Source organism: Orcinus orca, chromosome 11 (genome assembly GCF_937001465.1).
Source record: "Orcinus orca chromosome 11, mOrcOrc1.1, whole genome shotgun sequence".
NCBI lineage: Eukaryota > Metazoa > Chordata > Mammalia > Artiodactyla > Delphinidae > Orcinus > Orcinus orca.
Window position 1 is genome coordinate 22189045 of NC_064569.1, and position 26033 is coordinate 22215077.

General features: G+C 40.8%; 2 protein-coding genes across 5 annotated transcripts in view; one reads left to right on the forward strand and one right to left on the reverse strand.

The window, feature by feature from the left end:
• Positions 1-13348, reverse strand: part of TM7SF3 (transmembrane 7 superfamily member 3) — a 36091-nt gene extending 22743 nt beyond the window's left edge. For 2 of the 3 annotated variants that reach the window (XM_033430208.2, XM_004270900.3), the window contains exons 1-2: positions 13066-13348; positions 3351-3505 (exon numbers count right to left, since the gene is read on the reverse strand). In XM_033430208.2, coding sequence (XP_033286099.1) covers positions 3351-3505; positions 13066-13156 — 246 coding nt within the window. In that variant the 5' untranslated portion in view covers positions 13157-13348. Of the gene's footprint in view, positions 1-3350; positions 3506-4032; positions 4156-13065 lie in introns of those variants that run through there. The other variant, XM_049694199.1, reaches the window with a different exon arrangement.
• Positions 13349-19006: 5658 nt separating this feature from the next.
• MED21 (mediator complex subunit 21) lies at positions 19007-25590 on the forward strand. 2 transcript variants are annotated; one of them, XM_004270898.4, is made up of 4 exons: positions 19498-19841; positions 23780-23894; positions 24441-24541; positions 25102-25590. In XM_004270898.4, exons 1-4 carry the CDS (start codon positions 19800-19802, stop codon positions 25276-25278), a joined length of 435 nt encoding a protein of 144 aa, XP_004270946.1. In that variant the 5' UTR covers positions 19498-19799; the 3' UTR covers positions 25279-25590. The 2 variants fall into 2 exon arrangements, with proteins under 2 accessions (XP_049550190.1, XP_004270946.1); XM_049694233.1 differs by lacking the exon at positions 25102-25590 and having other exon boundaries at positions 19007-19841; positions 24425-24492.
• The last annotated feature ends 443 nt before the right edge of the window (positions 25591-26033 follow it).

The following is a 26033-nucleotide window of genomic DNA, read 5'->3' on the forward strand; positions in this document are numbered from 1 at the left end:
CAAGTACTAAGACCACTGGGTTAAGGAATACTGTGTGAATGACAAAACTAAAACAATTTAGTAATGAGTCTGATGTCCTTTATTCAAGGGAGAACAACCCATGGATTCGGGGAGGACAGTGCCTTACTAGCTGTGGAGTCCTGTTCCCAAGGGATGTGGGGCATGAACTAGTTTTTTAGAGCATTAGAAGGGCATGCTTGGCTAGGTCAGGATTTCCATAAAAGTCGAGAGGGTCCTGTTTTCTAGGCTAAGCTGAGCTGGAAGACTGTGGTCAGTGTAAGTTAGGTTTCCTTGACAGGGGTTCCCTGTAAGTGCAGGCTGACTTAGGTTTAGATTTGTGACATAGACCAAGCCTGGGGCAGTCTCCATTTGTGGTCCCGATATACAACTTAACTTGACCACTACCAAGGCAAAAATATAAGCTCTGCCCCCAAAGAGTTCAGTTCTTGGAAAGCTTTTTTAAAAAACTGAGTTGTAATTAACATATTATAAATTACACATAAAGTATACTAACGGTAGGTTTTGGTAAATGTAGGCACCTTTGACACCATCACCACAACCAAGACAGTGAACACACAGATCACCTTCTTTGTGCCCTGTTCTAACCCTTCCTCACACCCCAGCCACTCTCCCATCCCCTGCCCCCATCTGCTGGGAAAGCTTTTTGAATAACAAAGTACTAAGTTAAGAGGTAGTAGATTCAGAGTGTTTTCTTAAAGCTAAGGAAATAGAAAGAAAAAAGTGCCAGATGGGTTTCAATTTGACAAGCGTAAAAGAGAATGACCCAAATACTAAGTGAGGAACTACAGGGTCAGCAGTTTCAAAGAACTAACTGCTGGGCTTCCCTGGTGGTGCAGTGGTTGAGAGTCCGCCTGCCGATGCAGGGGACACGGGTTCGTGCCCCGGTCCGGGAGGATCCCACATGCTGCGGAGCGGCTGGGCCCGTGAGCCATGGCCGCTGAGCCTGCACGTCCGGAGCCTGTGCTCTGCAACAGGAGAGGCCACGACAGTGAGAGGCCCGCGTACCGCAAAAAAAAAAAAAAACAAAACTAACTGCCAAGATGACCCAGAAACTCCAAAGTGCCACACTTCATCAGGAAGTTACAACAGAAAGTTCTCTTCACAGACTCACTTCTAGAGCTATGTGCAGTTCTGGTTATCATCTTCTCAGCAGCATAAATACAGTGAGAACTAAAGGCAGTCCAAGAAAGGAACACGATTATAATTAAGGATAACTAAGATCCTTTCTGCATTAAAACCGAGGCCCAAGATGCTGTTCATCCAGGCCATTTTTGTCACGTTAGTAATGCTGGCCTCCCTTTATCTAACCTCAGTTTCCTCAAATGTAAAAATAGGCATTAGAACTACTTGGTTGAACTGTTACGAGAATTAAATTAACTACGTGGAAAACCAAATGCAAGGGTTCCTAACTAGGAGCCCCAGAGGCCCAGTGAGTTTCCAGAGGTCCCCATGAAATTATACAGATGTAGTCATACATTTTGCCAGGTAGAGAGTCCTGAGATTTCAGCAAATTCCAAGTCTATGGCCCGAGGAGCTTAAGGATCACTGGCCTAGCACACAGTGGGCATGCAATAAATATAAATGCCTTTTTTCTCCATCCTTTCTCTTCCCTCAAATGTTGTCTTTGCTATGATATTATTAAGAAGGAAATTATCTCTGTGCCATTTTACTATGTATCCTATGTAAGGGCCTGAATAGAAAGTTTCCATTTGAACTTAGTGCCAGAAAAAAACTTCGCTTCCCCTCAAGAACTGGCATGTTTCTTCCTTCTAAGAAAGTTATGAAATTTAACATGTTTTGATCTCTGCTCTGGCTGCAAAGAACTCAGGCAAAATCAATATATGGGTCATAAAAACAAAACAAAACATATATATATATATATATATATATGGGTCATAGACACTGTTATCTCTTCAATTAACATAACTTACTCCTTCCTCTTTTCCTTGATCAAACCCTTCCATTTCTAGTCTATTAGATCACCACACACAACTTCAAAACCTTCGTGGCAGAGACAGGAAAGCAGGAACAAAAAATACCAAATACTTAGTTTGAAAGATACTGTGACCAATGCCCATAAGATATATAGGAATTGGACTAAGACAGCTCTGTTTAGCAAATACCACAATATTAGAAGGTAGGCTTAGGACACATAAAAACGCAGCACAACTTTATACAGAGTGAAATTCATTTATTTGTCTAGGGGGTCATATAGACTAAATATAAATAGATTTGTAGAAGGTTAACATAAATGGCAGAGCCTTAATAGCTTAAGCTGACCCAGGACATTTGAAAAACTTCCCAGAGCTGAGGTTGAGGTTCAGGGGTGTAGTGATGATCTCTGTAACAGGGTCCTAAATGCTGCTGGAAGCAAAGCACTGCACTGGTTAAAACTGAGTGTTAGGATTCTTTTGTTTCCATGAGACTCCAAAGAATAACGCTGAGCCTACAGGAGTCTTAATAAACTTCAACACTAAATGGCTGAATGACAAAGCAAACCCATTAAAATGTACTCTCAGGTAAAAATCACTGAGGACACACTAGGGTAAGAAAAAGAAAAGGTGGGAAGCATGAGGAAAGCTTAACTGCAGACAGGAGACACTTGGTACAAGCCACCCTCCCCCAAACTCAGGAGCATCACCCCTCTTTAGGTCAGAGGTCACCACTCAGGAAAGGCCTGTGATACTCACCTCTTAGCCAGTCTAAACCACTAATTTGACAGGACCCAATCTTGATTATTTTTTTAAAAAATTTAAGACATACACTTCTCCACAAATTTATCACCCTTTGTTAAGATGGTATGGGGGCCCCAAATTCTAACCACCTCTTTGAATTACTCATTACTGCGTTCCCCCACGTATACGCACATTGTACGTGTAAATAAACTCTTTTTTTTCCCCTCCTGTTAAAAAAAGAAAAAAAATTTAAGACATAAAGTGGCATCAAATTCTAATGCTCAGGACTTCCCTGGTAGCTCAGTGGTTAAGAATCCGCCTGCCAATGCAGGGGACAAGGGTTCGATCCCTGGTCCAGGAAGATCCCACATGCCACGGAGCAACTAAGCCCGTGCACCACAACTATTGAGCCTGTGCGCCACAATTACTGACCCACACGCCGCAGCTACTGAAGCCCGTGCGCCTAGAGCCCGTGCTCCACAATAAGAGAAGCCACTGCAATGAGAAGCCCGCGCGCAGCAACGAAGACCCAATGCAGCCAAAAAAAAACCCAACAATGTGTCTTTAAAAAAAAACAAAACTCTACCGCTCATGCTAAATACAAGACCCCAAAATGTGGAAATGACTTTTATGGAAGTAACTCTTTGTACTTACCTCAGAAAAAGAAACTGTTGTATTCTGATACTGTGAATGTATTTGGAAAATAAGAAAAGTGACATTGCTGGAAATATGACGCAAAATAGCTTCCTCTGGAGAGGGCTTCTTGAGCTCCAAGTATCTAAATCTCCCCACAGAAAATTCAAGAAGACCTACAAGGAGAGAAACGTTTCATTGTAACACTTACATCTCTAACAGCGATTTGTACAAACTGCATACTTAAACACAAATGCATGGCTAATTTAATCCTCAGAAAAACCCGTTGAGATAAATATTATTATTACTGCTCCTATTTCACTGATGAGAACAATGAAACTCAAAGGGGTGAAGCTGCCCGCCCAGGGTGCCTCAGCTACAAAGGGTGGAACTGAGAACCTAAGGGGAAGAAAGGTATTTCAAAAGATGTGAAAAATAGGCCGTTCAAAGCGCCTGGCTCCCAGAGCCCAGGAAAATCCCCCTTCTGGTAGCAGCAATAACAACTCTATTCAGAACAGAGTCCCTGAATTTAAGGATTAACCACCCTGATGAGTTACTAACAATCGTAAATGCACTGGTACTAAAGATTATTACAACCCAGTGAATTCTGAAGTCAGCCCGGCTAGAGAGACACATCTGGCTTCAATTTTACCCCACCATTTACTAGCTGTGTGATCTCAGGCAAGTTACTTAATTCCCTTACACCTCAATTTCTTCATCTGTCAAATGGGACTGAAGTACTCAGCTTGCAAAGGAAGGTGTCATCATCACAGGCAAAAATGTCTATTGAGTGTCCCCACCAGGAACTTCATGAATCATAGGGCTTCTGGAAGAAGGAGCTTTTCGTTTGTTTAAGGATCAAGTTCAGAGTCCACATAAAAGATAGGCTCTAACAAGTTCTCCAACACCTCACCTAGGCTTTCCCATTTGTCCACTTGCCTCCACTGTCTGCTTGTGTTTCACTCACTCACTGTATCTTATCTCCCAGCTGCTCATCAGTTCTTTCCTTTTCCAACCTAATTCTCAAGGGATCCACTAAATAGGCTGCTTTGACTTCTGTGTGGTTCTGGGTTCCCATCTCACCCCCTGCCCTAGAGTCAGTATGTCTTTGCATAAACAGCAGAGGAGCCTGCAAGCATTACATAAGCAGTCTTGGGGGCTGGAACCTCAAAATAGAAAAAAAGATTTCAATTTAATAGAGATGAAAAGTAGGTGATGAGGTAAAGATTATATTCACCAGAGTCCCACAGTGGAAGGATCATGTTTTATTTTAGAAGGAAATTTGAGTCAGTGGGAGCTAAAAGAAAACACCCCAGACACTTACTCATTCTTATGTACCGTTTCCTAAGAAGGCTAATTTTTTCAGCACTTTTTGTTGTTCTTATAGTTAACACAAGTACTCCGTTTGGATGATTAAAAAAAAGACTATCAAGAAAGGCTAACCAAGAAAGCCAAACAGAACATACAAACATTGCTAGAACTAGAATAAAGGTTACTCTCTATAAAATTTCCCCAAACTCCATGATGTTATTATATTATCTTCATAACTTTTTAATTGATTATAGAAAAAAAGGTTATTTGTGGTTCTAATTTAATTTCTAAAAATCCTGAGAAAATTTTAATAGTTGTAACAATGACAAATGAAGGTGGTGTATTTTCTATTTATGTAACTGGAAAGACATTTCACCTTGTATGTGGAACAAAACTCCAGCCTGAATAGTGGTAAAAATATTAGGAAGTGGCTAACAGAATCTACGGAAGTCTGGAAAACGTGGGGAGCTTTCTGGGTTTCTTTTTGTTTTTAAAGGGGAACAAGGAACATTTTAATATTCCAGGTTTTCCCATCATCAGGATTACTTTATTAGGAAACCAAATTATACATAAAATTAAGTGGACCTCGGTAAATGGCCCTAAAAACTTTTCATGTATTGCACTTTAACTTTGGTCCCATCCATTCTCCACCTTCCAACTCTTAAAACTATCCACAAATTCCAGTCTAAGAGCAGTCTCAGTTTGTTTTCCTAGGAATTAATTGGATTTCCATCCTTTAACTGTCCAAAGCACTCAGCTCACTTACCGGCCTGCCTTTTCGAGTTACATTTTCAGTTTTTCTGTTTTTTTCAGTCCCTCCCCATCCCATTTTCTCTATTTGACAAATACTTATTTTAGTACTTATGGACTAGTCGCTCTGCCTATTGAATACTGTGACCAGAAATGACATAAGTAAATTCATAAAGGTTATAATCACTTAACTCTTAAATTTGCCCTTAAGCCTATCTTAGAAATTTTTGATGATCTTTATATCTGTCTCTCATTACATGGGCCTTGAATCAAAATACTACCCAGAACATTTATAAGCCCTGGAAGAGACTGAAGCTATCAGTTAGTGAAGTGCTGGTTTTCTTAACGTTTCCTTAATCTATCACATAAGGGTGAAGATAAATCACAAATCAGAAATACTTGGAGAACCAAAACTTTCAGTGATTTAAAAGACAGTAAGGAAAGACAGGACCACAGAAATTAAAATATACTACTAAACAACTGGTAACTTAACAAAATAAGTAGGGGTAATAAAAGTTGGTATTCCTGGGAATGTATGTTAAGTGCCTTTTCTTTCTTTTTTAAAAAATTTATTTATTGTTCGCTGCATTGGGTCTTCGTTGCTGTGTGCTGGTTTCTCTCTTGTTGCGGAGAGCGAGGGTTACTCTTCGTTACGGTGCACGGGCTTCTCATTGCAGTGGCTTCTCTTGTTGAAGAGCACGGGTTCTAGGCGCGTGGGCTTCAGTAGCTGTGGCACGCGGGCTCAGTAGTTGTGGCTCACGGGCTCTAGAGTGCAGGCTCAGTAGTTGTGGCACACGGGCTTAGTTGCTCCACGGCATGTGGGATCTTCCCGGACCAGGGCTCAAACCCGTGTCCCCTGCATTGGCAGGCGGATTCTTAACCACTGCGCCACCAGGGAAGCCCTAAGTGCCTTTTCTTTACACATTTCATTGTTTATCAGATTTCTATAGCGATAATGAGGCTTTCTTACCAGAAAGGAAATGCACAATTTGGAAAAAACCTCCTTCCTGATGGCACTCAAAACACAGGTTCTACCTCAACTCTTCATGTGAAATTTATAAAACAGGGACACAATCTAGACAAAATGGTGACACTGTCAACACTCAACAGGTGTCACCTGTTTTGTTTTTCCCTTAAAATGGTAATATTGTTCCAGATCATACATAAGCCATATTTTAAAAGGCAAGAACTGTAGAGAAAGTTAATTCCTCCAGCAAGTACACTGTACAGAAATAATCACTGTTAACAGTTTGGTATACATCTTTCAGGATTTAGGCAGATATCAGCATGAGTATCTCTATGTAGGTGGAAAAAGAAAGACACAAATATTTTTGGTATAGCCATTTCATAGATCTCAGATATCTTTCCACATCAACAGATAATCCTAGCTTTATCATTTTAAAAGCTATAAAATATTCCATTCTAGGTAAACATGATTATTCAACCAATCCCTTACTAATGAACATATAGGCTGTTACCATCCCAGCATGAATAAGAAATAAGAAATAAAATAGTTCTATTTTGTGAAAGAATACTCTAGAAAAAACATATACATATGTGTGTGTGTGTGTACATATATATGCCAAGCAATAAACCTATTTGAGAAGGTTTTTGCTGTGACAGTGTAGCAGATCACCTTTGATTTTAAATAATTAAAATAACTAAGAAGTCTTGTTCTCATTAAGAAAATCAGAAATGAAAACAAACAGCTTCTGTGAGAATATAAAATGATCAGGACCAAAACAGTAAGTGACAGTCTCTGCTTCCGACTTCTTCGAGAAGAACACCTGCCATTTCAGAAACAGATTTCCGAAAGCTTCCGAAAGGAAGGTGATGCCTACTAACCCTCTTTCCCCAGTCAAATGCCTGTGACAAGAACCAGAAAAAAGCCAGACAACAAAGGGGAGAGACACTGTATACATTATTTTAAAAAAAACTGGTCACTTGACAAAGTAAGTAGGGCTATTAAAAACAGGTACCTATGGGGTGTATTTTAAATAATGTTTTCTTTTCTTTACACATTTCCTATTTTTCATATTTTCTGTGGTGCTCATGAGGTGTCCTTCTTAGAAAGGAATTCTAATACAGTGGTCATCCACCTTGGTTGTACGTTACAATTATCTGAAGGTGCTTTTTAAAAGATATTGTTGCCTGGGCCCCTCTCCAACCAGTTAAATCAAAATTCCTGGGGTTAGGGTTCAAGTATCAATTACAAAACAAATATTCATTAAAATAACATTCAGGGACTTACCTGGTGGTCCAGTGGGTAAGACTCCGTGCTCCTACTGCAGGGGGCCCCCAGGTTCTATCCCTGGTCAGGGAACTAGATCCCACATGCATGCCGCAACTAAAAGTTTGCATGCCGCAATTAAAAAAAAAAAAAAATCCTGCATGCTGCAACTAAGACCAGTCGCAGCCTAAATAAATTAATTAATTAAATTTTTAAAAAAAGGCCTACAAAGAAGTGCACAAAGTTTACACTGCCAGATCAAGAAACAGCATTCTAACCTCTTAGAGGTCTCCTGGTGGCCTCTTCCAATCACTACGTCTTCCCCCCTCCCCAGAGGTAACCATGATCCTAACTTTTAACACCACAGATGGGCTTTTTTCTTTGAGATTTAATTAAATGGAATCATACAGCATGAATTCTTTTGTGTTTAGCTTTTTAAAAATCAACACTTTATTTGTGAGATTCATCCCAGCTGCTATCGTAACTGCTATTCATTCACTTTCATTGTTGTATGCTTCATGAAATAAATATACCACAATTTATTTATCTATTCTACTGTTAACAAACATTTGGACTATTTCTAGTTTGGAGTAATTATAAATAACTCCATTCAGACAATTTTTTGTATGTGTCTTTTGGTGCACATGTACACATTTCTATTGGGTAGAACCTATGAGTAGCATTATCAGGTAACAGGGTATACTTATGTTCAATTTTAGTAGATACTCCTGAACAGTTATCCAACATGGTTTTGCCAACTTAGACCTCTATCAGCTTGTGAGGAAGTATTCCAGTTACACTATACTCTCACCAACACTTGGTAAGAACATTTTGTTTTACCTATTGGTTATTTAAATATCCTCTTTGTGAAAGGGTCTGTTAAGCCTTTTGCCTTTAAAAACTGGATTATCTGTCCTTATTGAATTTTAGGAACTCTTTAGTCATCACTGATACGAGTATTGTCAGATATGTGTTACAAATATCTTCTCCCACTCTTATAGCTTGTCTTTTCACTCCTGTTACCTTTAGATTAACAGAAGTTTTAATTTTAATGCAGTCCAATTTCTCAAGTTTTTCCTTTATGATTTTAAAGAATTCTTTGCCAACATATTCCAAGATCAGGAAGATACATTCCCCATGTTAACTTCTAGAACTTTGTTCTACCTTTCACATTTAAGTCTAAAATCAACATGAAACTGATTTTTATGTATGGTGTGAGGCGGGATGGTCAAGGTTCATTTTCCCATATGAATATCCTGTTGGCATAGCAACCTTTATTGAAAGTAGTTTCCCTACTGCTCAGCAATTCCACCTTTCACATAAGTCAAGTGACATATGTGAGGGTTTATTTCTGGACTCTTAACTGTGTACCATTGGTTTATTTGCCTATCCTAACACCAATATTACACTGTCTTAATTTCTGCCCCAAATTGTACTTCCTCTTCAAGACTGTCTTGAGTATTTTTGGCCCTTTTTCATTTCCATATAAATTTTAGAAAGCAGCTTGTCAATTTCCACAAAAAAACCCTACTGGGATTTGATTGACATGGCACTGAATGTATTAATTTAGGGAAAAATGATACCTTTATAACACAGAATTTTTCTAATCTACGAATTTGAGATATCCCTCTATTTATTTATTTTCTTAATTCATCTCAAGAGTGTTGTATAGTCTTCTCTATAGAGATTGTAACATATCCCATTATAATTATCCCTAAATATTTAATGTTTCTTGATGGTATTATAAATTTACTTTTTATTTTCTATTTCAATTTCTAGCTGTCTCTTCACCAACATGCCTTTTTTTCAAGGCTCCAGGTGATTCTAATGTCCAGCCAGGCGTGAGAACTTCTAACACAACGTTTGATGAATTAGGGAAGGAAAGCTATATTTTTTCCTATTCTTAGTTATCTTTATCTAACTTTTGTGTGAAAATCCTCTGGCAATCCAAGAGCCATTTCACAATTTTTATAGAATACTGTATATTAAACAAACCAGTTGTGGTTTGAGTCCTGACTTGCAGGGCCCTGTCATATTTGATGTTCCGGAGCCTCACACAGTGCCAGGTACCTGGTTGGCACACAGTAAATGTTTGGTAAATGATAGTTGAATTTTGTGACCTCAGACAAGTAATTATTTCCTATGGGCCTCAGTTCCCTCATGGTAAAATGCAGTTAACTGTGCTGCATACATCACGTGGCTGCTGAAAGTATCAAATGGGAAAAAATTTGTAAACTGTCCGATACTACACAATAAAATATCATTATTAGTTTCTATTAGCTTTCCAATGTTTCAGAGGCTCATGTCCTTATCAAAGAAAAAAAAGAAAAATGCAGGCAGTCAGTATGGTCCTCCTACAAATAAACTAGTGGAAAGAAGAGGTCTAACAGATATAAAACGCCCAGCACATCCATCATGAACAGCGAGTTGAGAAAGTGACTTCCACAGAGTGACAAGGAAATATACTGAAAGTCAAGACAACTTTAACAGTCTAGCCTGGCAGAAACTGCATTTCATTTCTACTCATAAAAACAGACATGGCAAAGGAAGACACAAACACAAAAATATATCCTGAAGAGGTTAACAGGAACTTAACTGCGCTTCTAAGTCATCTGGAAAAGGATGCATCAGAAACATTTTTTGAGGGATAATTAGATCTTATGACTTGAGGAGTGGACAGGAATGACAGCACATCAAGGATATTACAGGGCAGGGCTTCCCTGGTGGCGCAGTGGTTAAGAATCCACCTGCCAATGCAGGGGACACGGGTTCGAGCCCTGGTCCGGGAAGATCCCACATGCCACGGAGCAAGTAAGCCCGTGTGCCACAACTACTGAGCTTGCGCTCTAGAGCCCGCGAGCCACAACTACTGAGCCCACGTGCCACAACTACTGAAGCCTGCACACCTAGAGTCCGTGCTCCGCAACAAGAGAAGACACCACTGAGAAGCCCACGCACCGCAACGAAGAGTAGCCCCCGTTCACGGCAACTAGAGAAAGCCTGCGTGCAGCAATGAAGACCCAATGCAGCCAAAAATAAATAAATTTAACAAAAAAAAAAGAAGGCTATTACAGGGCAAATGGCTAACACAAGACTGAGCACTTAAGCTGTAGCTCTCCTCTAAAAAGCAGTAGCTCTGCTTTTTCTGGCAAAAATGTTTCTTGCCATCTAACGTACAGCAGGGGACCCTTTTCTATTTTTCATACCCTTCCTCCATTCCTACCCAGAGTCCCTCTTTCCTTCCAATAATTCCATTCTAAAAAGAGCTGCCCAATCCCAATATGTTCCTTTTCTTTCTCAATCAGATCCTAAACTTGCAACCTTAAAATTTTCCACCTCTTCCTTTTTACTATTTACTGAAATGTACCTCCACTGTTTCTGCTTTAACTCAACAGAAAAATTCTAGGACAGATTTGTCAACGCTTAGTCTTCATAATTCTTTCAGATGGAATATTAAAAACAAAAACCATTCAGCTACTTGAGCTGGCCAGCATTCAACTGCCCCTCCCAATTTCTCATTGATACTTTCTTATGAATTTTCATTAGCCCTAAAAGGTGAAAGGAAACACAAAAATGCACTCATTTTTGAGAGAAAGAGAACACCTGCAACCAACTACACAAGTGGGCTGCTACCTTCCTTAAGCATTATGGATAGCACAAACTGGAGAAGGTTCAAATAGCACTCTGCTCAACTCCAATCACTAGGTAGGTTCCTGTGAGTTACCAGATATGAACCTGAATCAAAAATGAAAGGTGTTCAGGGTAGCAGGGAACCGGGACTCCAAGAGAAGGGAAAACTGTTTAGATGTATGGTTCATCTCCTGCTGGTCACAGAAAGCACCATCCTCAGACATTCTAGAACTCGATCTGCCACCTTCAAAGATTCACTTAGCTTCTAAGCCACTACTCAAGGTGTTTAGCTCTTCCTGCTAAAGATGGGTAAATCCTCCTAACTTACAGCAGCTACTCAATTTCGAGTTTGTGTACTCATCAGAATCCTCAAATAGAAATCCAGACATTTTCCAGGAGGATCATGCAAGTCTGGAACTAAGTCTTCCTTAATTTCCACTCTGATCTTTATCTGACAGATGTGGAGAATATCAGCTTTCATTAACCCTCAGCAGTCAAGTTCCCACCTGCTGTCCCTCTCCTGCACACAACAGCAATACTGATGCAAGGTCAGAAGAATAATGTGGTTGAGGAAATAACAGTGCTGTAATCGCAGAAAAGAGGTGAGAAACAGTGTCTGAAAAACATTAGTTTCTCAAATTCCTTCTCTCGTCTGATCATCTGCAAACTCAATCTCTCAGATTCTTCACCTTGGAAGAATGGAAATAGCCATATGAGGGAGGGAGAAGAGACTCTACTTTGAGGAATGAGAATTCAGAGAAGAATTAAGTGTAAAGCACCACACTAAGTAAAACATTCTCACTGGAGGGCAGCTTTGTAGAAGTGGAAGACCATGAAATTGACAGCAAGACACACGGGTTCATCTGCTGTCTGTGCCCCTCTTAGCTGTTTGCTTGTGTAGTGAGCATCGTCTTGGGCCTCAGGTTCATCCTCCACCAGTGAGGACAATAATTATCTAACAGGGTTGTAAGGATTAAATAACACTGCCATGAAAGGCACCTGGTACGTACTGCACGCAGTGAATGTTAGCGCCCTGTTATAAATAAGGCTATTTTTTCTGCAAAACTATAACTGCCCTTTTCAGCTTTGGCCTTAAATTCTAGGCAAAAATTCTAGGATTCAGTTTGCACAAGTGCTTTTCAAAGATAAGCATTCAGAAACAGAATCACATTATTCAGAAAATATTATGTTTCAGAACTACAACTAGTCTCTTAAGCTCAAAACAAAACCAAGAATGTTCTTGACCCCGTGGAAAAGCACATGATTATCAGCTTCATACAATTAACGCTTTTTACAGTTTATATTAACAAACCACCAACTATTGCTAAAATCCATTCACCAAGCACATGACCTACGGTCTGAAGTCCCATTCTGGGTTCACTTTTCCTCTGAAACTCCATAGAGCATAACCAGTTTGAAAAGCACCTAGATTTTGGAGTACAAAAACCCGCTGCACCTTGGCTGCATCAAGCCTCGCAGTCCAGACGCTCAGACCAGCCACTTGGGAGCAAAGAGGTGTTTTAATGTGTTAAATAAAACCTACAAACATGGCTGCACCCTAAGGGAGAGAATAATGTGTCTGAACAAGAGAGTTTCCTATCTCTTCCCATTCCCCCAACCTAAATTAGGAGGTTGACAGTAAGGCCTCCTTAGCAATGGGACTTGCCTTCTGCAGGAAAGGACCTCGATCCATTCCTGCCGGTTCTGAACTCACCGCCTCCCCCGCTGCGCGGACAGACCCCGGGGTGGACTCTGACCTTGCAAGAAATGCAAGACCAAGTTTGGGTTGCAGCAGTCAGGCGCCCCCGACCTTACCCTGGCTGGAGTTCCCGACGGTCTCGGCTCCGGCGGCCGCCGCCGGTTCCGACGCCAACACAGCCAGGAGCAGCAGCCGAAGGAGCTCCATTGCTGCCCCAGCCGGGCGCCGCCACCTAGCCCGCGCTATCCCGGGGCGCCCGCGTCCGGCGCCATCGCTCGCCAGGTGCACGCGCAGCACACCTGCCAGCCCCGCGGAGCCCGCGCGCCCCCCGCCCCGGCAGAGGGCTCCAGTTCCGGCAATCAGCACCGCTGCGCGGCCCCACGCCTCCTCCAGCCCCTCACGTCACGGCGACGGCGCCCCCCGGGGCGAGGGCGGGGACGGGAGCGGAGGGGCGTGCCCGGGCGGCGCTCGCCTCCTCCCGGCCGGCGACGCTGTGGGCACCCTTGCGCCGGGGGCTGCGGCGCCCCCAGGAAGTTCTGGGTTGTAACCTGTACTTCTCACTTTGGTATCTTTCGCACTTAAGAAAACTACCGTTCGAGTGAAAAATAACCCTTTCTGTTGCGGCCTAACGTCTCCAGGCTCCAGTTTCCCGCGTTTCCTTTGCAAACGGAAAAAAACAGGAATCTGGTGCTCAAAACGGTAAGAGTTGATCGTTTCTCCCTGTCGCAATTGCCTTAGCTCCTCAGGGATATGTTGGTATGAAAATACGGGGGCAGTGCTGTTTCTGTGGTGGTTATTGCGCTGGTGATGAGCGCCACAATTAAAAATGTTTCGTTTTCTCTAAGTGAAATTATCCTCGAAGACTCAAGACCTTCATCTGAACTTCCTCTCTCAAATTTTATACGTGAGGGCTGTTTAAAGGACCGTAGTCCATGTGACAGATGGCTCGTGAGACGATTGTGGAATTAGATTTATAGACTCAAATTTATTTGGGGAAGATTGCCCTGCTTTATTTTTCCTGCTCTTTAACTTTTTCAGTTATCTATTTTAATAAGCAACTATGTTGAAAATTCCATATGTGGTTAACCCACTACTAAGCTAAAAACCTATAGCAATCACCATAATATTAATAGGCACAACTCTTTTACTGTCCTTCCTCTGCCTGGTCTAAATGTTCACACCTGCGGTAGTACTATTTATTCCTATGGTGTTTATTCACTGTCCTACATACCCTCTTTCCAGTAACTCTCAATAGATGAAACCCCGGGACGATGATAGCAGCGATTATAAGGGTAGCATTTGGACCCGTGGATGTATTATTCAGTAAATTGTGTCTGATAACTGATTAGCTGCACTGTACTGGGGAGAGAGGATTACAACTCTATCTCACATTGTCACAATGAAATCCCAAAGTAATAAATAAAATTAAAATCTTAAAAGAGCTAGAAAAAACACACGTTTAAAAAAAAAAGTTGATCGCAGAATGATGGAACTGTCTTTTTTTTTTTTTCTTTTAAGAGTTTATTTGAGCAAAAATCTATTGGAATCTGGCAGTGCCAAACCAGAAGTGATCAGAATTATTCAGTGGAGGAATTTTCTAAGCAAAAAAGCAAAGGAGGAAACCATAAAGGAAAAGATTGGTAGATTTGGCTACTTAAAAATTTTAATTTTATTAAAGTCAATAAACACCATAAACAATAAACCATATGAAAAGTCAAGTTGATGACCAAAAGTAAAAGTTAGCAAACGACATGAATAGGGAATTAAAAAAACAAAAAAATAGAAGAAACGAAACACAAATGGCCAGTAAACTCATGAAAAAATGTTCAAATTCACTAGTAACACACAAAATCAAATTAAGAAACTAAGCTGTAAATATTTTAAAAGAACAAGAACTTCGAGTGTGGATGAAAGTGCTGAGAAGACATTCTAAGATCTAACTAGTGAGAGTGTAATTTCATACAACTTTTTATGGCATGAGCTGTATCAGAAATCTTAAAAATACTCAGCTTTGGTGTGATAATTGCACTTTTGGATTTAAGTATGTAAATATGTATAAAAATTATATATATATATATATTAGTGCACAAAACTGTTCAAGATGTTATTTACAATAGCAAAATAACTAAAGCAACCTAAATGCCCAACAATAAGTTAATTAAATAACCTGTAACGTAGCCATATAATAGAATACCTTGTAGCCCTTCAAAAATCATTTTTTAAAAGGCAACTGATTGATCAGGAAGTGTTTATGAAAAGGCAAGTTAAAAAGCAATATATATATATATGTATGTATATAGTATAAGCTTTATTTTGTTTTCTTTTTAATATGCATTCATGTTTATATGCATAGAAAGGTTGAAAGAACATTATCAAAATGTTTAAAAGAGTTTATCTCCAGGTGATTGGATTAAGAATGATTTTCTCTGCACATTTCTGCTCTTTGTAAAATTTCTACATTGAATGTGTATGGCTTTTGAATAAGAAAATAAAAATTTTTTAAAGATATACTTCTAAAGGTTTTCTGGTAAAAGCATTCAGGATAACAGTCCATCTTCCTGAGTATGACACATAATGTTTTTCATGATGTAGCGCCTGTCCAGCTCTCCAGGTTCTTGCTGCAACTCAACTCCTCTATGCTGGCCATGCTGAATTAATTTCACTTCCCTGAACTAACCCCATTCCCTCTCTTCCACACTTTAGCATTGCAGTTCCCTGTGCCTGCAGTGGACAGCTGATGACAGATGTGTCAGTAAGCAGCAGAGGGCCTCATTACCTTGGCTCCAAAATACTGTAACAGCTTGGGAAGAATATTGGCTGGGGTTCCTTGCTCATGTCAGAGTTCCACTGGCAACCTGTGAAGCAAATGGGCCCAGCAGCTTTGCAGATGAGTTTTTATTCCTAAGAATTGAAAGGAAACACAAAAACTGACAAGATTCCCAAATCCAAGATATAGATAACTAGAGCCTTAAGGACTGCTTCAAGTCTAGAAAAAGAAGGCAGGCAACCTATCCTAGATTTTTGACAAAGCCCAAGACACCGTGGATGGAGATGGGAATAGAGCTCCAGGGGAAACGCAGGAAAGGTGCTCTGTGAAGCTTGCCCATGTATTCTATCTCATTCTAACCTCACCTTTGCTCTGTTTTTTTTTTTTTGGAATTTTAGAATTTTATTTATTTTTTTTATACAGCAGGTTCTTATTAGTTATCCATTTTATTGCTCTGTATTTTTTAACACTTGTTCTTCCTGTGGGTTACATTCTTTGGACAGTGTTCATTAAATTAAATTCAATAAATGTTTATTTAGTAACATATGGAAATGATTATGCTAGGAAATTCATTCATTTAGTCCATAAATATGCATTCAGAGTCTTCTAAGTGTCAGGCTAAATGCTAGGTGCTAGGCATTGGAAATATGGAAACAATTAAAATATGTTTCCTGCCCACAAGTAGCTCATGGTGGTGAGTGAATTAGAGTCATGTATGGATAATTAAACCTCAATGTGTTAAATGGAATAACAAGTACAAGGAACAATTCTGAAGATTGGGAGCAACTAACTTACTCCAGGGTTTCAGGAAAGGTTTTATCAAGAAAGAAATGTTTAAACTGAGGTTTAAAGCTGAGTGGATGATCAACAGGGGAACAAAATCGAGGTAGGGATGGAAGTGTGGGCTTTTCATACAAGGAAGAGAGAATTAATGCATCTTATATGATGTGCATAGGAGTACGAAACAGCAGAGCATCTGTAGGGAATTGCAAAGAATCTAATGTAACAAATGCTTATTTACAGTATTTCAGCACAGTGCTTGGAACAGTTTAGATGTTTAATAAATTGTGACTGAGTAGGTAATAAAGGTAGTTAAGGGTCTAGAATGTCAAGTTAAAGAACTGTTAAAGACTTTTTCTCCTGAAAAAATAGGGAGTCACTACAGATTAAAAAAATCAAAGTACTTACTACAAGATTGGCTATGAGTTGATAAAAAATCAAAGCTGGGTGGTGGGTACATGAGTGTTCACCATACTATTCTCTCTCCTTTTGTGTATGTTTGAAACTTTTAATAATATAAAGTTTAAAAGGACATACCAAAATTGTGTTTCAAAGATAAGAGATACATAATACTGAGTTCCTCCTCTTAAAACCATATAATCCAGTAGGGGATTCAAGAAAAGCAAATTAAAAAGCATATGAAAAAAATGTCGGGGCTTCTTCCCTGGTGGCGCAGTGGTTGAGAGTCCGCCTGCTGATGCAGGGGACACGAGTTCGTGCCCCGGTCCCGGAAGATCCCACATGCCGCGGAGCGGCTGGGCCCATGAGCCATGGTCGCTGGGCCTGCGCGTCCGGAGCCTGTGCTCCGCAACGGGAGAGGCCACAAGAGTGAGAGGCCCGCGTACCGCAAAAAAAAAAAAAAAAAAAAGTCAAAATCATGAGAGAGAAGGGGTCCATGTGGAATCTAGTAATTCATAAAATTTACATTAAAAGTAAAAAGTAAAACTTTAAAAGATCGAGTGTGAATTAAATAACAGCAAAGAAATTGTTTTGATAAAGGTAAAGAATTGAGTGGTTATCAATTGGAGGCAATTTTGCCCCACACTTGCTAGGAGTCATCTGGGAATATCTGGAGATATTTTGTGTTGTCACGACTGGGTGGGGGGGCGTTGCTACTCTCATCTCGTGAGTAGAGGACAGGGATGCTGACAAACATCCTACAATGCACAGGACAGCACCTCAGAACAGAGAATATAATCAGCCTCAAACGTCAATAGAGCCATTGTTGAGGCATCCTGAGCTACACATATAAGACTGTACTTTGCAGGTGGATTATTACCTGAAGTCCACAGCTTCAAGAGGTTCATAAACCCCTGAAAATGTATGCAAAATTTTGAGAGCCTGGTCTGGGAAAAGGTCCACAGTTTTCATCTGATTCTTTAGGGGTCCATGGCCAGAAGAGGCTTAAGAAGCGCAGGAAAAACAAAAGTTTTCAGGGGCTGTGGCTGAATAATCTGAAGTGATTATTTCACTCAGAAAACTATTGCACGTGGAGGCGGGAATCTGTTTCCTAGAGCCAGATTATGGTCAACCTTGAAACCCAAGCAGAAATGGCTGAACATCAACCTGAAGTCTCTGTGGAGCTACTGAAAACTGTAAGGAACGTAACGACAGAACAACAGGATGGAAGTTGGGTTGTAATAGGAGTTGCTTCAGAGTGGTTCTACCCCAAGTGCCCAAATTCTCTTCAATCAGGCTACAAAACTTAGTATTCTCCCTTCATGGGTGCTGTCATTCATCCCTCTGTATCCAGCCAGGCACCAATCCGTGTGAATTTTTCCTTCAAAACTAGCCTTGTCTTCTCTTCTCAGGCTCAACACCCTAGTCTAGGCCCAACTCACCTCATTCTTGAATAACTGCAGACCCCTCCTCCTTGTGAGCCCCTGGCTTATTCATCTTTGCAAACCCAGCACCCACATAACTTTCTGGCAGGTGGCAGACATTCAGTAAGGAACACTCTCAGCTGGGGGTGAGAAGAGAGGGTCACAAGCTTACCCCATATTACGGTTAAAACAAATTAGAATTCTCTCAATAATCCCATTAAGGGGGGAGGTGCCTCACCTGTAGAAGTTCCCAATTAGGTCCCAGCAGTTTTGTCAATTGTTTGGAGGTGGGGTCGTGTGGTGGTGAAGCAGAAGTGGAGCTTCCCAGCTAGGGCTGGAGTAGATCCCACAAGCCAAGTTCCCAACGGAGAGTTTTCTCCACCCTCCCCCAACCCCAGGAGGGTAATCAGGGATAATCAGCCTGAGGAGGAGGGTCCGTGAGTTTGTCTCAAGTCCACAAAGCAGTCATTAGCTGATTCCAGCCTCATTTCTTTCCAGACTATCCCCAGCTCTAACTTTCCTTAAATACCAAGTTTCGACCATCACTCTTCACACTGAAACCCTCAATAGGTACCAAGTCTAAGCCTAAATTGCACAGCTTATCTTTTTTAAAACTGAACATACCGCACCTACGCACCTGGCTTATTTTCCAGGAACCTCCTCTTTTCCCACTACCTTCTCCTCTTTCCCACTGTGAAACTTCCACTCTCTTCTCCACCAACCCTGCTCTGTTCCTTACCGAGTTTCTCGCAGTCACACAAACAAGAGATGCTGATTACACCTTACCTCTTACCTTACCGTCTTCCTCCTCTCACTTTTGCCCACAAGACCTATGTTTTCCATAATCTTCCAACACGGCCATTACAGCTCAGTTTAGTACTAGTTTTGGACACTTTCCATCTCACGTGTGTCAGCTGCCCCAGCACACCCACATTTAAATACGTATCCAGGCGTTCCGCACCCAAAAGCAACGGAGGGGCACCCGAACACAGCCCGTCCTGATTACTTGCTGAATTTTAATTTGGATTTCTTGACACTCAAGTCGGTACTGTGACTCCCAAGTATTCTTTAGTTGTTTGCTGTGTATGTTTTGTGGTCCATGCAAGTATTCAAGGCGATGTTTATAAATGGATACAAGGGAGGATAGGGAAAATTACTTTTAAAAACCGCATAATCCAACAATCTCTGTAAAGTGTTTAACACCTAAAAGCCACGAGAAAGTATGTTGGCACCCCAAGCAAAGTGGGCCCTGTACAGTCTCCGCGTTACTGAACGTGCGCACAGCTGAGTCGCCCCAGGTGGAAGTAGTCCATATAAAGTAGGCCTCCGGAAAGTCCCGCCCACTCCGCGCCGGGCGTGGAGTAAGGCTTGACTCCACCCACTCCAAGAACGCAGCCCTGTGATTGGCCATGACGCATCCTAGAGCTGCGCAATTGCGTACGAGCAGCTACTCTCGCGTTTCTTTGTTTGCGGGAGGAACATGGCGGATCGGCTCACGCAGTTGCAGGACGCCGTGAACTCGGTGAGTAATTGCGCGCGATTAATCTCCGTCGTCTTCTTTCCCGAGGGAAAGCAAGGCAGAAAAAGAGGTCCGAGGGACAAAACTCGGAAGTGGGGAGTGGAGTGAGGCCGGGCTTCAGCATCAAGCGCTGGGGTTGGAGGGAGGCGGCGCCGCGGTCTGGAAGGTCTTAGGCCGGCGGCGGGGCGGTGCGGGAGCCAGCGGCCTCTTAGCCTGCGAAGTGGAGGATCTCACTCCACTCCGTGACAGGACTGCGTGGACTGTCACGCTTCACGGCCTTATCATGTTCTCTCGGAAAGGTTTTATTTGCTTGTCAGTGGTGCTTATGGGATTCTTTGGCCGGGAGGGGAGAGGAAGCGGAAGCTTTTTTCCCCTTATCAATTTTAACCTACGGAGGGCAATTCTTGTTCTTAATGATTGGATTTTTGCCATTAGATGTTAGCCGAGAATATTCCTTCGCCAAAATTTTCAGGTTGGGGCGGGAGTGATAGTAAAGTGAAAAGTTTTGTTTCATCTTAGTTGGTTCCTATAGACCAAGGGTTCCATCTCTTGGCTACGCCCCCAGCATGTCAGTTTAGGGAAAACCGACGTCTTTATGATAGTCAATCTTCTGACCTTCGTATATCTTTATTTAAGGTTTTTAAAATGCCTGCCAGTGGGTTTACTCCCTATGAAAAGTCAGGTGTTGTGAGTAGACCCCCTTACTTTGATCCTTCTGATTATTTTTCCTGTTATGTGTACGTAGAAAGTATATGCAAACCAAAGAATTCATATACTTATTACCATTAAGAGCTAACTTGTTTACATTTCTGTTATTCTATTTATAATTTGATGTCCCAGGTGAGATGTTGACTGGAAAATCCAAGTACCTGGTCTCTTGCCAGTTTTTTCTCAGCGGAAGCTAATAAGTTGGTATTGCTGTTATTAGGCTTTGTGCACTTGAAGAGTGTGAATCTGCTCACAAGAAATTGATCTACTTTGTGTGTGAGGGCCAGCCCCTAAATGTTGATGAATTCACCAAGGTAAATTCTACCTTTGGTGACTTGCCTGGGCTGCCAACCAGTCTCCCTCAGGGAGATACTCCTTTGACGCTTTACAAAATCAAATTGTAATGATGCAGCTGGATACAAATGTTATTTTAGGGGAAATGTTGTGTATTCATACATGTCTCAGCCAGAAGGATGGTAAGGAAAAGTGAATATGGCCCTTAACTCCATGGTAGGCAGGCTGATCATTGGATTTTGGAGAAAAACCTCTAGGTTAACTGGTATGGGTGCCTGGTATCCATGATGGATGCACCACCATGGTTACAGAGAAATACTCCTTGAGGAGTTTACAGTCTGATTAGAACGATGTCATATACTCAAGAGACATTTAAATAATGCAAAGGCAGTATGTGGTTATGAGTTGTAATGAATTGAGTGTTTTCAGCTGTAAGTGCTGAAGTAAAGTGAACTGTTGAGTGATATTAATTAAAATAGAGGGAATCTTATTAGCATTTATCTGAATTGTAATTATTTGTGAAACTATTAAAATAAAATTTATTTTACCCACTGAGAACTCCATGAGAGCAGAAACTGTCTTGTTCACTGTATCAGTGTGTTTATACAGTTATATACAATGCTTGTCATAGAGTTGATTTTTGATAAGTATTTGTTGAATAAATGGATTTTGAGAGCTTTATAAGGACAGAGCAAATAGCCAGTGTGTTGAATATTTGTGTGTGTTTTCTGTCTTCTTCATAACAATGCTACAATGTGAGAATGTTCCCAATTTAAAAATTAAAAGAAACTCGAGTTAGCAGAACCAGAATTAGAATCCACGTTTGTACAGCTTCAGAGCAGTAACTGCCACTCTATTACCTTTGCAAAATGTGAGCAAAAGCAGTGTAGTCAGGAATGAATTTATCACCAGTCAGGCATATGTGAAGGAGGAGTAGATAATGAACAAGTAGAGTTGACTTAGATTATTGAAAGCTTTGAAATAGCCTGAAGACTTGGAGATTTATCTTGAAGACCATACTGGGGCAAACTCAAAATTTTTGAGCAGAGTAAAATAACATAGAAAATAATAAGAACTAGGAACTTCCCTGGTGGCACAGTGGTTAAGAATTTGCCTGCCAATGCAGGGGACACGGGTTCGATCCCTGGTCTGGGAAGATCCCACATGCTGCGGAGCAGCTAAGCCTGTGCGTCACAACCCCTGAGCCTGTGCTCTAGAGACGGCGAGCCACAACTACTGAGCCCTTGAGCCGCAACTACTGAAGCCCCTGCACTTAGAGCCTGTGCTCCGCAACAAGAGAAGCCACCCCAGTGAGAAGCCCGTGCACCACAACAAAGAGTAGCCCCCGCTCACCACAACTAGAGAAAGCCGGCTTGCAGCAACAAAGACCCAAAGCAGCCAAAAATAAATAAATAAATAATTTTAAAAAAGAAAATAAGAACTAGAAATTAATAAGGAGTCTGTTGTAAACAATTCTTGTGTGAAGTTGAACTAACAGCAGCAGTGATGGTAGAAGGAAAAGGGAAAGATTTGTAGTAGTATTAGCAGGATTTGAAGATGAAAGTTGAGTCTGAAGTTAGACTGGTTCACTAGGAGATTCTCAATAGAAATTAGATATTAAACAAAGGAAACAGTTGACTTTGAGTTCTGTCATTCAAATAATGGCAGTGAATCTTAGTGGAAATGCTGATTCACTGATTGGAGATGAGGAATTGAGGTTTGAGAGGTCGGGACTATGGAGAGCAGTTGGTGGGGAGACTAGGAATCTTAGGTTTGGAGATGGTAATGTTATGGAGCCATGTTTGTTTGCTGGACTTGGAGCAGGCCAAACACTGAGACACCGAGTTTCACAGCAGAGAAGGGGTTTATTTATTCAGGAGGCAGCGGAGTGAGGAGACAGGAGAACAAATCTCAGATTGCTTCCCAGAAGGCAAGAGGCTTGAGATTTTATGGGTTAAAGAAGCAGGGTGTTCTCAGGCCTGGGGAAGGGTGGGTGGAGGTAGGGAAAAGGTGAGGTAATTGGTGTTGTGCACGGGACCAGTTTTAGGGTTGGTGGTCCCAACTATTCTTAGCTGGTCTGAACTGGGCAGGGGCCCACTCCAAATCTTCCAAATGTCTGGAAAACAACTTAAGCCCCTGTTACTACAGTGATGCACGCATCAGCAGTGTTATCTGTAGGGGTGGCAAGAAGTCTGGTGTGGTATGACATGGGCTACGTGAAGCTTGGAGGGTGTGCAATTAGGGAAAGAAAAAAAACTAAAGCAGTCTTAATCATTAAAGGCAGGTTACAAGCAGAGGGGTTTCTAACGAGCTGTTCCCTTATCTGCTGTTCTGTAAGACATACTCCAGTATTTTTGTTAGTGTGACAGCTTCCATTAACCCCATGGGACACGGTTTCAGTAAGGACTTGGTATTCTCAATCTTCAAAACTGATTAAGGAATACTCTTAGAGCCCTGGGAGTTCACAGCTTGAGTCCTGGAGAAAAACATTTCAGAATACTTAAGGTGCAGTCTTTTCCCCACTTTTATTCTTGTAACTACTCTAGTTTGAGAAAAGGGGTCACATTTTAAAATTTACCCTGGGGCCATTCTTAGATATTTGCCTATCACATTTGCTCTTTTCCACCGCTACTTCCCCAAAGGTCTTTACTTGTGCTTGCAGTAAGTATTGGCATATATTTCTCTAGTCATTCTGTTACCTTGGGAAGAAAAGAAAGATTATTTTGTATTTCTTTGATTGAAACCAAACGTAGTTTCTTTGTATGATTAAAACATTTAATCATTGTTAGTAACTGGTTTATGTTATCCAGAATTACTCCTTTGTTTTATTTTCTTGCTCAGAGACCATTATAATAGGAACATTGTTGCTGCTGTTACCAATAAAATCGGTAAAACAGATAAATCCTTTCTAACTTTGCCACCTTTCCTTTGGCCTCAAGCTTGCAGATCAGTTTTGTAATGCCATTGGAGTGTTGCAGCAGTGTGGTCCTCCTGCCTCTTTTAGTAATATTCAGACAGCCATTAACAAAGATCAGCCAGCTAATCCTACAGAAGGTAAATAGATTTTCTTGGCTTCTCTTAGTTTGACTCTCACATTACCTGTAATCCCTTAAAATTAGATTTATTGAAAAATTCAGCTTATTTATGGCTTTCTAAAAATGTTATTGTTTGAGAATATCACTGCAGGTTTGTCATAAAAGAAATGAATTTGTTATAGTCAATTTATGTAACACCTCATAATTCTTTTCTTGTCAAATAACAGACGTTTTACTTGTTTAGAGGAGAATTGTATGAATTTAGCTGAATTTTACTTGAGGGACCTTAATAAGAAAGGCATCCCATTTATAGATTCCTTTATTCAAGTGACCACTGTATTGTCCTAATAAATGAAATGATATACATTATGCTTACATTCCAGTTTGAGTTAATATTAAAGCTAATTCTCAAACGTAATAGAATTGATGTGTTAAAATTACACTTTAATCATTAGAAGCCTGCTACAGAAAAAGTTATGAAGTTTTCTGTTTTCACAAAGTTTAATTTCTCTTTCTGAAAACTTGAGATTCTCTAATATCCTAAATGAGTACCATCTTTCTCTAGAATATGCCCAGCTTTTTGCAGCGTTGATTGCACGAACAGCAAAAGATATTGATGTTTTGATAGATTCCTTACCCAGTGAAGAATCTACAGCTGCTTTACAGGTAAAAATATCTTTTCCTTTGAGAATTTTGTGAGTAGAGAATTTTGAATTAAAGAGATAGATTTAGTGCCTTTTGTTACAATTTTCAAAGTTAATCTAAATTTTAAAGTGGGAATTTTACTGTGAACTACTGTAGTCTGTTAAAGACTGAGCTGAATGTGTATAATTGTCCAATTTTGAGCTTAAAGAAAACTTGCCATTTTCCTCAGTTTGCTTCATTTCCTTGCAAAGAGTGAGAGGAGGGGCACATTCTGGGTGTGGAGTAGAATAGTAGTGTCCGAAAGCAGCGTGGAAGGGAGTCTCATGTAGCCATCCAGAGATCTCCAGTCGAAGTCATCTTTTAAGTTAATTCATACAGGGAAGACTCTGATCTTAGGATTTCTGCCACTGAAAGTTTTATCTGATCTTAGGATTTCTGCAACTGAAAACTCTATCACAATGGTTGGGTAGTCATCAGATTTAAAAGTAAATACTTCTACTGCAGGTTCTTTCCGCCTCAACTTTAATTAATCTCCAAGTTTTTCATTTCTCAGAACATTCTTAAATTTGTGTCTTATAAAGGCTGCAAGCTTGTATAAGCTGGAAGAAGAAAATCACGAAGCTGCTACGTGTCTGGAGGATGTTGTTTATCGAGGGGACATGCTTCTGGAAAAGATACAGAGCGCACTTGCTGATATTGCACAGTCCCAGCTGAAGACAAGAAGTGGCACCCATAGCCAGTCTCTTCCAGACTCATAGCACAGTGTATATATACCGTGCGTGCGGCTGAGAAAAGAACTGTTTCAATGCCATTGAGAATTCTGCATCAGATTTAGATGGAAGCCTTACCAACAGTTACAGAAACGTTAAGCACTATGACACATGTTATCTTCTTAGCTATTTTAAATAGTCTTCTGTTTTCACTCTTAATAATAAGCTTGTAAAATCGTGATTGAACCAGCTTTAAACTGTCATTATGCCATTTTTTATAATTGTTATCTGGGTTAAATTATTGAGGCAGATATTGCATTAATGGTCATAATATAATTAAACAGATGTACTATAAAATTCTATTGTGATGTAATTTGTCTTTATTTTTGTCATATTTCTACAGTCTTTACAAATCAAAACATCCCTCAAGCCAGAGGAGAGGTGGTAAAAGCAGAGATAGTGGACTTTTGAATTTAGGTTGATATCCTTCTGCCTCTTTTATTTATTTATTTATTTATTTTTGCGGTACGCGGGCCTCTCACTGCTGTGGCCTCTCCCGTTGCGGAGCACAGGCTCCGGACGCGCAGGCTCAGCGGCCATGGCTCACGGGCCCAGCCGCTCCGCGGCATGTGGGATCCTCCTGGACTGGGGGCACGAACCCATGTCCCCTGCATCAGCAGGCGGACTCTCAACCACTGCGCCACCAGGGAAGCCCCAGGAAGCCCCCAGAATTTTAACTAAGTTTCCAACTGGGATTTCTGTGGAAATTGACAAGTTATTTCTAAAATTTATATGGAAGTACA